We start from the raw sequence: 13,026 nt of genomic DNA, 5'->3' as shown, positions 1-13,026 counted from the left end.
TTTTCTACGACGCTTAAACCAGCTTTTTTTTTGGGTTTAAACTAAAAAACAAGAATTAAAAATTTTCGTTTTTTCCATCGTTTGGAGAGTTTATTTTTTTTTGTTGTGCCAAGTTTTTGTTTTGGTTAAATTTGTGTTGAATTTTGTTGCAAATCGAAGCCGGAGCTACAACACACAGGCAAGGGCACGTGGCTAGTTACGATAGCCGAAAAGATGTTTAGTCCCGAATATGAGAAACGCATCCTCAAGCACTGCAGTCCCGTGGCCAGAAATCTGTTCGACAATCTCGAGTCGTCCACCACGCCCACATCACTCGATCGCTTTATACCCTGCAGGTGAGATTCATAATTAGTTAATTTAAATTTAATTTATTTGGATTTTTAAATTCATTTATTAAAGGTTCTTTTAAAGTCATACATATGTAGTGCATAAATCAAATTAAGCCTACTTTTAATGGTCTTGAAACTTTAAGATAGTTTTTAAATAGTGTTAATTATTGAAATATTGTTTAGCTTTTAGTTATATTTTTTAGTTAATGAAAATTTGTCACTATTCCTTACTTATACAAATTATTTACCAATTTTTTTTTTATTTATTAGAATAATAACCGGGTTTCAGTTTGAAATTAAAAAAAAAAGAAAAATGAAGTGTCCCTCCTTTTTTTTATTTTAGTTTTTCCCAACCTGTTTTTCTATGAGTTACAACATTGTTTGCTGAGTAATATATTGTAATTTATTTTGAGTGCATTGAACTCTGCACAAGCCGTTATTCTTTCAGCTACGTCATCTCTTCCGCTTTCAAGGCGAAAGAACTGGCGAAAAAGAATAAAAACAGCAGCGGATACAAACTACCAACCTACGAATTTCCCGCCTGACTGCGCCTCGTTTAACTAACGGTGATTCAATGTCCGTCGACAAACAACGAACAACGAATATAAACAAACACGAACGACAAACATAACCAGCACAATTTTACATATTTTTGTAAAAGCGGAAAACAGTGGTTTTTAGTGAAAAAGAATGCATTTAAAATAATTATTTTATATTGTATTAAGCATATGTTAGTTTAAATTTGAATTGATTTTAAAAGGGGTTTTTTTAAAGCAGCAATATTTTAGGTAATTTTCTAAAATAAAAAATTTGAATTTAAAACATTTACGTATTTAAAATAGCATTGTAATTATTATTATTCATTAAAATAAGATCCATCTTAGATCTTAGGTATCTTAAAGAAATAATAGTAGATGAGTATTCAAGATTCATCGTTTTTGAAATGTTTTCCAGTTAATTTTCTGAGTTATTTAGTTTTTTGAGGACAAAAACTTATAATTACATATTTGTGGTAGTACATTCTTGACTTGTTATATCTATGAAATACATGTTTGTAGAGTAAATTTAATAAATTCTTAAGTGCATGTTTCCCAGCCACACTCAGTCACAAAAAGAAGGCCCAAAAATGAGCCGAAAATTGGCACCACTGTTGGCCAAAGAACTTGAATATTTCTCCTTCATTCGCTAATGAGTTCCGCGTAGAAAGAAACCATGAAGACGAGTAAAGAAAAAGAGACATTACCAAAAAGACTACAAGACTAAATAAAAACTTAATGGGAAAACAGGGAAATTTGAACTTTGCTGTGTGCCAACTGAAGTTGGAGTTCAACGACAAACACCCCAAAAGACGTGAGAGTTCAGTAAAAAGATGGCCAGAAAGAGAAAAGAGAAATATTTAAACGTTGATACTTAATTAGTTTCCGGTTAGAGAGGGTTTTTTTTTTATTTATTTATTTCAAACTCGATAGAGTTTAAACCCCCTTTTTATTGAATTGTCATTCGTTGAGCCTGCATTTTGTATATACTTTTTGCCTCGTTCAATTTGTGTCCCCCATCTGCTTATGAAATTTGATTTATTCGAGGTGGAAGTGAGCACTTCAAATGCGTTTGCCAGATATAATCAAAAACGGGTGAAGTCGGGGGGCCGAAACAAAAAAACAAATGGAAAAAATGAGACACAGGCAACGCTTATTGCATTCGTAAACAGTTTTTCACAGTGCACAGTGCAATTCTCTCACACTTGGCCAAATTTCATGGCAAATGATTATTATTTTTAGTTGTCGTTTTTCGCAAATTTTGCACAATTCGACCGTCAATAATTTTTTTGCACGTTGCACACGTTTTCTATGTTTTTAATGGGTAGAAATAATAACAATTGTTTTGGTCGCAATAATGGTGGGGAGGGGGAGAGGCGACTGCCAGACGATATGGCTAAATTGAATTTGAACGCGTTTGCATAAGTTTATTTATATTTAGTCTACGTTCTGTGAGCTCCAGTGAATCCATTATGGATTTTACATATAAATTATTTATATAAGGCTAAGTATGTTTTGATGTTGCCTTCTACTCTTTTTTTTCCCATTGTTGCAACGAAACTAAGTTATGGTCAGGGACGTCAAAAAAAGGGGTTAAGTAAAAGATTACTATTACTCTATTTGTTTGCAAAATAAATTTGATTTTAGGCACGTTCTCGCACGTTGAAATTTAAAAATAAGAAGGTTAACCTTATGCGATCAAATAAAATGCCTATTTTCCCGGCAAATACCCGATTATTGAAAAATTTTTAGGTTTTATTTAAGTTTTTTTGATAAGAAAATATAAATAAACCAAATTTAAGAAAATATAGATTTTTAAAACATTTTTAGGTTAGATATAAATCAACCAAATTTAAGAAAATACAGATATATTAAATCTAGCATTTTAGTTTGTGTTCATAGTACTATATTCTAAGATCCCCGATATTATAAACTCCTGGCTACGCCCCAGCTTTTCCTACTCTAGCGTTAATTAATGGCATTTTCATAGAATTAACATTTTCGTGTTCTCCTATCTTTTCCACTCCGGTTTTTCCGCATTTCCCCATTTTCCTCGTTTTCGCCGATCGCAGAGCCAACAACAACTGGCAGACGAACTTCGCGTCGATCAACAAGTCAAATGACAACTCGCCGCAGACGAGCAAGAAGCAGCGGGACTGCGGGGAAACGGCACGCGATAGTCTGGCCTACTCCTGCCTCCTGAAGAACGAGCTCCTGGGATCGGCGATCGACGACGTGAAGACCGCCGGCGAGGAGCGGAACGAGAATGCCTACACGCCGGCCGCCAAGCGGAGTCTCTTCAAGTACCAGTCACCCACCAAGCAGGTGAGTTCATTACTCCATTTCTCCCATTTGATGTTCAATTGGGCAGGTGGAAAATATCATATTGCAAGTGTAGAAAGCTTCTTGGTCACACAATATATAACATATATGCTGGGAATTGTATCTCTAAGCTAAAAAGGTCAGCGAATTTGACTTTCGATTGAGGTTTCTCAGGGGCATTGTGTGCTGCAGAATGAATGCATTTAATTGAATTTGCAGTCGGTGTTAATTGAGGTTTTTCATACACTTCTCAGGGCGAAAAGAAGACGAAATAATTTCAGACAGACATCGAGTTGAATAAACTCCAAGATCAGGTCGTGGGAAATTAAAACTCATACTAATGGGGCTCCTAGGTTAAGGCTGTAATTCATTGAATAATATTAGAAATTAGGTTTCGGGGTTGACTCTACTGGCTTTGTGAGTTTTCTTTTACATTTTTCACACCGAGAAAACTCTTTGAAGCCATCTCCCCTACCCTTTTTCTCTCTATTCAACCATCTATTGATCAATGGAAACCGGTTTATTTTTGTGAAAAGTCTTTGCTTTTGGTCTAGTGGCCTAAGACGAATCGAGAGAAAAGTTGTTCGACCAAAAACACAAGGTTAACACACTCTTTTTTTTTATTTTTTTATTTATTTTTTTTTTTGATTCCAATGCGCGCGTGATGATCGCCAACGTGTTTCTATATGGTACATAGATCTCGATCTCCATCTCCATCGCCATGTAATTGTATACATATATATACATGTATAGACATATAACTGGTGGACTGATTGTTCAAGTGTTTGGTCCAAAAATGGGCAAACAGAAATGAAATGGACAAAGGAGAAAAGCACACACAGATGTGAAGATGGGGAAACTATTGCCACTTGTCGTTAGATTGGTGGCTACGCCGGTGATCTCCCCACATCACCATTATCGCCATCCCCCCATCATAATTATTATTATGGCAGACCTGACATATTTGCCTGCTTATCAGATTTATGTTGCCTCAATTGGCCGCTTGGTAAAAGAGCAAAATAAAAAATCAAAAGCACATAAAAGAGGTACGTGTGGGGCACGTCGCGTTTTGCCCTTCTTGATATTTTCTTGAATATTTTGCTTTGACTGATTTTTGACAGTTGACACGTTGCCAGCCAGCAGAAGCGGTAGAAACATCGGCTCGCCAGCAGCCAACAGCCAACAAAAATATAACAAAAGCGAATTCCGTCCGTTGGAAACAAATAAGTGAGCAACACACGCACTCACTTCAGGCAGTGGCCATTTATTTGAAACCGACGCGGTAAATACTCTTTGTATTCAGGAACTTGATTAATTGCATGACTTCAATCATTCGTTTTGGAATTCGAAATACATTTTCTAGGAATTTTGTCAAGGTTTTTTTAGTGAACAGTTTTTTGGTACTAAATTGATTGTATTTTTCTAACAAATATATATTTTTTCATTGATTCCTTTGGTGTTGATTTTATGTTATTGATCATTAAAAACAATTCCAAAGAGAGTGATTATATTTACCCATTTTAAACTCGCGTTACAATTTGGAATTCAAAAAAATTGTTAAAGGTTTTTTAGTAAACATTTATTTGTACTAGATTAATTGTATTTTTCTAACAAATATATATTTTTTCATTGATTCATTTGGTGTTGATTTCTTGTTATTGATCATGGTAAGGATTCTTTGGAAGATCTAAATTTGTTTTTACAAGAATTTTAAAGAGAAGTTAAATATATATATATTTTTATTTAAAATGTATTCTTACATAACTAATGTGTATGCTAAGAACTAAGTAGACCCAATAGGCTTTTACGATTTTTCAAAGAAAATTGCTAATCCAATAAAATTGGTTATGCTATATGCATATGGATTTCGTCTTGCAAAAACCAATAGAAACTTCTCTGGAACCTAACTATAAGTACTTTGTACTAGTTTAAATATGCATATACTCCATTGTAATAAGAGGGTATACAAATAATGGAAAGAAGGAAAAGGCAACTTGAAGTGGTCGAGAGACCGGACCGCAGTATTCTCCATCTTCAACTACTACTTCAGTGGTCTAAAACGACACTTGAGTCAATAACTGAGATCTCTGCGCGTCCATTTAACCCATAATTCGGGATTTTCGTTGGCGAGAGGGGAGGGGAGGGGAAAAAAGCGTACAATTTTTGTTGATTAATAGCGAGTTGATTTCTTTTTGGCCTAATGGAGTTTGCCAATCGGCAACTGTCGAGAGCTGGTTCGATTTTCTGTCCCCCTGCAATTATTCAGCCACAAATCGCTGGCCATTCATCTACATCACGCCCACACAATTAACACGCCACTCCCCTCGATTCGTCAGTTTTTTTTTTTTATGTAGCCCTTTTACTTGTTGTTAATTTTTTTTATTTTTTTTTCATATTCCATATGCCTCCGTGGTCACAACAAACAATATGTAATTCAATTATGTGCGGTCGCAAAGTTATTGTCATAAATAATGTGGTGCGGGTGCCCAACCTCCTACAATTTTTTGTACAGTAGTTTCTGGTTGTCCGCCAGTCACCAAAATATATGGTCTCAACACTTTTTTTTTTTGTTTTCTTAGACGTTTGTCATTGTTCGATTGAAAAAATGGGGATTGGTTTTCGGTTTTGGGTTCATTGACGATTCGAAAAGTATGTTGGAATACTTAGTTCTCAATGAATGGGAGATCATTGTTAGTCAGCAGTTGTAGGGGCAAAATTTAGAACTCTCTATTAATTAAATTGGCTTTAAGTTCATGCTGTTTTAAATGAGTTAATTATATTTTAATGTGTATAATGTATTTGTACGATTTTAAGAAGATATTTATCAATCCTTTTTGGCTTTATAAAAAACTTTACGATTTCAAAAGGATATTTATCAATTATTTTTGGCTTTATAAATTAAAACAAAAATGTGTTTTTTTATTCTTTAAATTTACTAATCTGCCTTCTTTCCTAGACTTGGAAAATTCGTGTCAGCTTAATAATTTAGAGTAATTATTATTATTTTTCCTACGATCCAATCACCACTGCATAAGAAACATTATTTTAACACCCCTTTCCTTGCTGATTTCGTGCACCTGTTACTTATTTTGTTTTTTTTTTTTTTTTTGATTTTATGCCCAAGTCTGTCTGGCCATTTCGAATAGCCATTAAGGGGAATTATAGAAAACCGACTACTCACCGACTCTCAGGTCCCCAATCCCACAAAAAAGCTCATCTTTTATAGTTTGTTTTTGTTGTGTCCGTTTTATTGCTATTATAATTATTAATTTATGCAGCAGACATTTGCATTAACATCGCATTAGCGATGACTATTTTCATGCCAGCGTGATTAAGTTGGTCCGATCGCAGCGACAGGTTGAAAAAAAAAAAAAAAAAAAAAATGTTTAAACATGGGTTAACCACCGCCCGGCCCCTTAACCCCATACGGCCCCCACTTATTTTTGGAATCACGCTTTTATTTCCCTTTTTTCTTTGCTGTTCTCGCTGCTGGTTGGTTGTTTATTTGTTTAATTTATAAGCCTGCCTCCAAGCGCCGCCCACAAGTCAGAAATAAATAAAAAAGCACATATATATGTATGTTTATAAAAAATCCGTAAGACTTAACAAATGCCGGCCGGCAAGTTTTTTTTTTTTTTTACTTCTTATTTTTGGTTAGCAGCTCGCATTTTTGTCTTTTGTTTGGAGTTTGCTGAGCGGAATGAATGAATGATGATTGTCTTCTAGCCAAGTCATATGCTGTTTTGTACCAGACTGTACTTAAATTTACAGAGTGCTCCTAATTAAATAAAACAATTAACACGGCTAATAACTTATATTTATAAAATCAAAAGTGTAGAATTGGGAGGCCGATAGTCAAAATAAAATCAAGTTTAAATGAGTTTAATTAGTAAAGAAAAATAAAACAATAACGTAAAGTTGTAACTTAAATACAAAGAGGAAATATATATCAGACGTTAACAAAACCTAACATTATACAATTATTTTTTTAGGCCTAACCCACACTCATAGAAAAATTACGCAAAATAGGTGAACAGTAGGTGATAAATAGGTAAAGGCACAAGGTTAAAACAAGAGCTCCACTGTGCGATTTTAATCGGGTACAAGTTGTCGGATTTCCTTTTGCCATTTGTCAGAGGGTTTTACTGCCCCTTCTTCGACCCCTCTGCCCCTTTCCCCCTCAAACTTTAAGCGTTTTAGCAATTGAATTTCTAATAGGCTTTACCTTACCACCTCGTTTTTTCTTTTTTTTCGCTCTGCACGGCATCGAAAAACATTTAAATTTAATGGCAGTTGCTTGTACGCTTTATAGAGTGGAATATGGACAAAAGGGGTGAAGTGGGGGGGTCTATAACTGCCTTTATAGCATTCCCAGAAAATGGAAGCAAAAACCTCAAAACCATTAAATTGTTGGCTTCTTTTTTTGTTGCGATATATATATATATCTTTTTTTTGGATTTTTTTCCAAAGTGTAAAGTGACCATTAAGGGCTCCACACACGCACGCTATAGGAAAAAAAAACCCATCCAAGTTTTTGTAATTAAGTTCTGTTTGTCTCATCTCGAGTTCGCTTGGCCTCTCTGTTAATTGAATTAAATTTTAATTTGTTAAACGAATTAAGAGTCGCGGCATAATGTGAAGTGCGTTTTTTTTTTTTGCGAGAGATGAGGCAGGTTACATATATGTATATATAAAGATGTGCAGAAACAAAATAGCTCCATATCAAAAAAATATATATATTTTACAAACAACATTTGACCATTAGTCTCCAGGGTTTTGATCATTAGGAGTAATATTATAATTTTTTGCGAACATTGAACAAAAGCTCTAATATACTATTAAAATCAAGTATTTATTATGATGAATAATTCAGCAGTTTTTTTTTTTTTTTTTTTTTTTTAGATAGATTGTGGTTAAATGGTTAAAAAAAATATTCATTATATGTCATTTATTTTATTTTTTTGTGTAAAAAGAAAACACATAGCTCGCATTATCTGGGGTGCAATGTTTGCCGGGATGTTTGCTCACTTTATCGAATTGGCAAACGAGAACCTGACCAACCCATGTTATGACAAATTCTGTTCCAAAAACTACATGTCATAATAATGAATGTGTTGCAAAGACAGCGATATGGGAAATGAGTCGAGCTTGAGAAATATATATTCTTGTATATACAAAAAATGTTACATTTTTAGATGAAATAAAAAGTACAATTTTAAATGGGAATAAAACCCGTGATTGTGGATTTATATGCGTCAACTCTTTGGGATTAGTCACTTTGTCATTATAATCTTTGGAGCTTAGTCAAAAACTTCCACTTAATAACTTCCGTGAATTAGAACTTAAACTTTCATATCAGATTTAGTATAATCGCGGATAAATATCTTAAAAAGTATGTATGATTGTGCGAATTTCTAACATTTGTGAAAAAACATATTTTTAATGATAAGCCTTTCCGTAGATTTGTTTTTTAATGCCCTTCAACACGAAAACGAACGTGGAATAAATTATTTTTCACTTCTGGCTGCTAAACTCTTGTACTTTAAATGGACTGCAATTACAATGTATTCCAAACTCTTTTTCCGCCCCTTGAGCACACTCCATTCATTTAATTTACATTTCTCTCTGCCATTTCTCCAACTTCTCGTTATTTTTCCCCACATTGCATTCCGTTGGCACGCACAATTCCGCTTAGTTTTTGAATGAGTTTTCGGCTTTGGGGCATATGTATCTTCCTCCGACTCACGCATTTTAAATGTAATTTTGTTGCGTAATAGGGTGTCAAAGGGGGGCGTGGCAATCGGAGGTGCGATGACTACTGGCCCTTTACTTTACGCATACGTTTAACACACTTCTCTGCCCGCATTTTCTATGCAAACAAAAGCCAGAGTAGAGCTCTCAACGAAGCGGAATGCGTGCCAAATGCAAATTGTAGGGCCTACACAGAGAAAAAAGAATTATTATTTAAAAGTTTTTATTATGGGGCTTCAAATAACATTTTAGTGAGTCTTGGCAAGTGAATGATATGCAATTTAATTTCTTAAAATAAAAATTATACGCTTAAATAAAACGATACTGATATTTAGATATCCCATTGCAAAATAGATAACCTTCCTCATCAGTTACCAGTTTTAATTATACTTAATTATTAATGATTTAATATAATATTAATGGTTTTATTAACCAACAAAAGGATAGTCTTTTATTTGTTTTTAAAGATATATCAGTTGCAAATTGTACTTGCTGGGAAGAAGCTAAAAATTTGATAATGCATATATTTTTAAGACTAGCTGTTTTATGAATTTATAAATATAAATAAATTGTTTTTTTTTCGTTGTGCATAGAAGAAGGTTAGTTGTTTGGTGGGTAGGAGAAGCATTTAACCCGGGGGACAGGAGACAACGACGCGGTCGCAACTCTTAGCACGATGGCGTTAATTGCTGGACGCCAAGTACGCGGCTCGCAAATAAAACGAACTCCAATGTTTTTCCCACAACCAAGAGAAGACCAAACAATTGAGACACATTTGCTTTGGCAATTACTTGCTCGGCTGCAGTAACTGGAACGCCAGTTGCCAATTGCTTGGGATGAATGCTAGCAGCCATTCTAATCGATCTCATTTCCTTTTTGCAGGACTACAATGGCGAGTGCCCGTACTCGTTGTCACCGGTCAGCGCCAAAAGTCAGAAGCTGTTGCGATCGCCGCGCAAGGCCACACGCAAGATCTCGCGCATACCCTTCAAGGTCCTGGACGCTCCGGAGCTGCAGGACGACTTCTATCTGAACCTGGTCGACTGGTCGTCGCAGAATGTGCTGGCTGTGGGCCTGGGCAGCTGTGTCTACCTCTGGAGCGCTTGCACCAGTCAGGTGAGTCCTTTGACGGGTCTAATCCCCTTAAGACCTCGTATCAAGCCATCAAAAAGGTTACCAAAAACAAAAATTCACATTGATTAATTACAAAAACGACCAAACACATTTTAAAAACAATTTGCTTTTTACAAGATTTTTAGTTTCGAATCAAATTGGTTTTTTTTTTTATTACCAAAGTAGAATGATAATAAAATAACAATGTTTGACATATTTTAAAATAGCTTTAATATTTTGGTATATAGATAATTTAAATAAAAAGGCTATAAAGTCAATGTATACTGTAAAAAATGTATAAAAAATCCATTAGAAATTGTTTATAAAAACCAATATTTATAATGGCTTTATTTTTTAAAGCTTTAAGTAATATACAAATTTTAAAACTTTTTTTAAAATAGGTACAATACTTTGGTATATTAAATATTTAAATTAATAGAGAATTTGTGTAGAATTTGTTTTAAAACATCTATGTTTATAATTGTTTTTAAGTTTTAAAACTTAATACATACTACTTAAAAGTTATATGTCTACAATATTTGCATATGAATCTATTGTTAACATTAATCAAATTAACGTACAAAGCGCAAATGTCTTTTAAAATTGTTCTTTTATTTGTCATTAAGCAGATGCTTTGCTTTGACAACGTTTTTGTTTGGCCTGAATACGTGCTGTAAAATTTAAAAATCGAAAAGGACATATTACTAACAAGTTCGCCTTCTGTTTGTCCAGGTTACCCGCCTGTGTGATCTCAGTCCGGACGCGAACACGGTGACCTCGGTGTCGTGGAACGAGCGTGGCAACACCGTGGCCGTGGGCACGCATCACGGCTACGTGACCGTCTGGGATGTGGCGGCCAACAAGCAGATCAACAAGCTGAATGGCCATTCGGCGCGCGTGGGTGCGCTGGCCTGGAACAGTGACATCCTGTCGAGCGGGTCGCGCGATCGCTGGATTATCCAGCGGGACACGAGGACACCGCAACTGCAGTCGGAACGGCGCTTGGCCGGCCATCGGCAGGAGGTGTGCGGCCTGAAGTGGTCGCCGGACAATCAGTACTTGGCCAGCGGCGGCAACGACAATCGGCTGTATGTGTGGAACCAGCACTCGGTGAATCCCGTGCAATCGTACACGGAGCATATGGCGGCGGTGAAGGCGATCGCCTGGTCACCGCACCACCACGGACTCTTGGCCAGCGGCGGCGGAACGGCGGACAGGTGCATCCGATTCTGGAACACGCTGACGGGCCAGCCCATGCAGTGCGTGGACACGGGGTCGCAGGTGTGCAATCTGGCCTGGTCCAAGCACTCCTCGGAGCTGGTCTCCACGCACGGCTACTCGCAGAACCAGATCCTCGTGTGGAAGTATCCCTCGCTGACGCAGGTGGCCAAGCTGACGGGTCACTCGTATCGAGTGCTCTATTTGGCCCTCAGTCCCGATGGCGAGGCCATTGTTACGGGTGCCGGCGACGAAACGCTGCGGTTTTGGAACGTATTCAGCAAGGCACGCAGCCAAAAGGAGAACAAATCGGTGCTGAATCTGTTTGCCAACATCAGATAGGGACAATAAACCAAGGACCGAAGACTGAGCGAGGCGCCAAAGGCAACACAAAACACACAAGAGAACTAAATACTAAAATAAATACTAAAAACTGAAAACTAAAACCAACAATCAAGCAACCAACAACCAACCAGCAAACCAAGCAGAAAGCCGAAATTCTATAAATATATTTATACAAAGAATCCTTGTTCATCATTCGTTAGTAAATTTTAGTTACCAACAGCAGCAATAGTTTAAACCAATTTAAGTTAAGTATTTCTGTATAGAACGGATATTAGCAACATTTATATAAGAAAAAAACACATAAAATTTATGATAAAAGAAGAACATCTATAATGGCTGAAACAAGAACTGAAAACTAAGTCTTTATAGGCCCATATATATGCAAATTGTAACTAATTGGAACACAACAACAACACACACACACAAACACACGCACTACTAATATGCAATCGAAATTTTTTTGTTGCTTTTCTATTCATGTATTTTGTTTAGTACACTACACTTAAGGCAATTGATACATATATATATTTTTTTGCTAGCCTATAAGTAACTAACTTTATTTCAAGCAATCATTTAATTCCTTTTTCACACTCATGCAAAAAACACTATGTATAATAAATAAATTTATACAATTTCAAAATGTGCCCCAAAAAGAATGCTTTGTTTTTTTTGATTTGTTGGGACTTAGTAGAGTTTGCAACCGCGAAACGGTAAAGCGGTTTTGGGGGCTAAGTGGAGACTCGACCCAAACGAAGACTCAATCCACCTGTCTGTTTTGCACTTTTTTGGTTTTATCGCATCTTCGACTTCGATTTTGCACTAGTGGTCGTGGGCGTGGCCAGGGGCGTGGACAAGGTGTAATAATTAACGGGGGTTCGGGACTTCAAGATAAATAAGATTTTTAAGATACACATTTCGGTTAGATATTTCCAATTTAAATAAATTTACAAGTTTTGAAGAATAGGCTTTTTTGTGTTATGATTGAATAAGATTTTTTAAGAAGTTCGAGCTACATTTGTGAGCTAAAAACCGTATGCCAAAAAAATGGTAAAACAACTTATAAAATATTTATAAAATATTGAGTTAAAATTTGAAAAAGTCAATTAAAAATATTTTTTTGCAATCTACAATTTGATGATGATATCAAAAATGATTAACTTGACTTTAATTCAGCGTATGCTTTTTTTAAAACAGTTTAGTTAAGTTTAGATTTTATTTAATTGTTTTTTCCAATATAATTGTGTTAAATATATGTTTTGTATGTCCAAAACCCCTCAAACTACGCCTCTGAATGGTTTGCAGCTTCCGTCGGTGAGCTTCTAGTCCGACTGTTTGTGTTGTTGTAATTCGGTTTCTTGGCCTGGCTCTCTGCTTTTCAATTTGTTGTTGTTTTTTTTGTTCATGTCATTTTT

At 35.7% G+C, this 13,026-nt stretch overlaps 1 protein-coding gene across 1 annotated transcript; it reads left to right on the top strand.

The window, feature by feature from the left end:
- Nucleotides 1–57: 57 nt before the first annotated feature.
- LOC108137187 (fizzy-related protein homolog) lies at nucleotides 58–12,254 on the top strand. The gene is made up of 4 exons (XM_017258770.2): nucleotides 58–335; nucleotides 2,938–3,190; nucleotides 9,821–10,054; nucleotides 10,784–12,254. Exons 1-4 carry the CDS (start codon nucleotides 214–216, stop codon nucleotides 11,609–11,611), a joined length of 1,437 nt encoding a protein of 478 aa, XP_017114259.1. The 5' UTR covers nucleotides 58–213; the 3' UTR covers nucleotides 11,612–12,254.
- The last annotated feature ends 772 nt before the right edge of the window (nucleotides 12,255–13,026 follow it).

This window comes from Drosophila elegans, unplaced genomic scaffold (genome assembly GCF_018152505.1).
Source record: "Drosophila elegans isolate 14027-0461.03 unplaced genomic scaffold, ASM1815250v1 contig_149, whole genome shotgun sequence".
Lineage (NCBI taxonomy): Eukaryota > Metazoa > Arthropoda > Insecta > Diptera > Drosophilidae > Drosophila > Drosophila elegans.
This window is presented reverse-complemented; position numbering and strand designations above follow the sequence as displayed.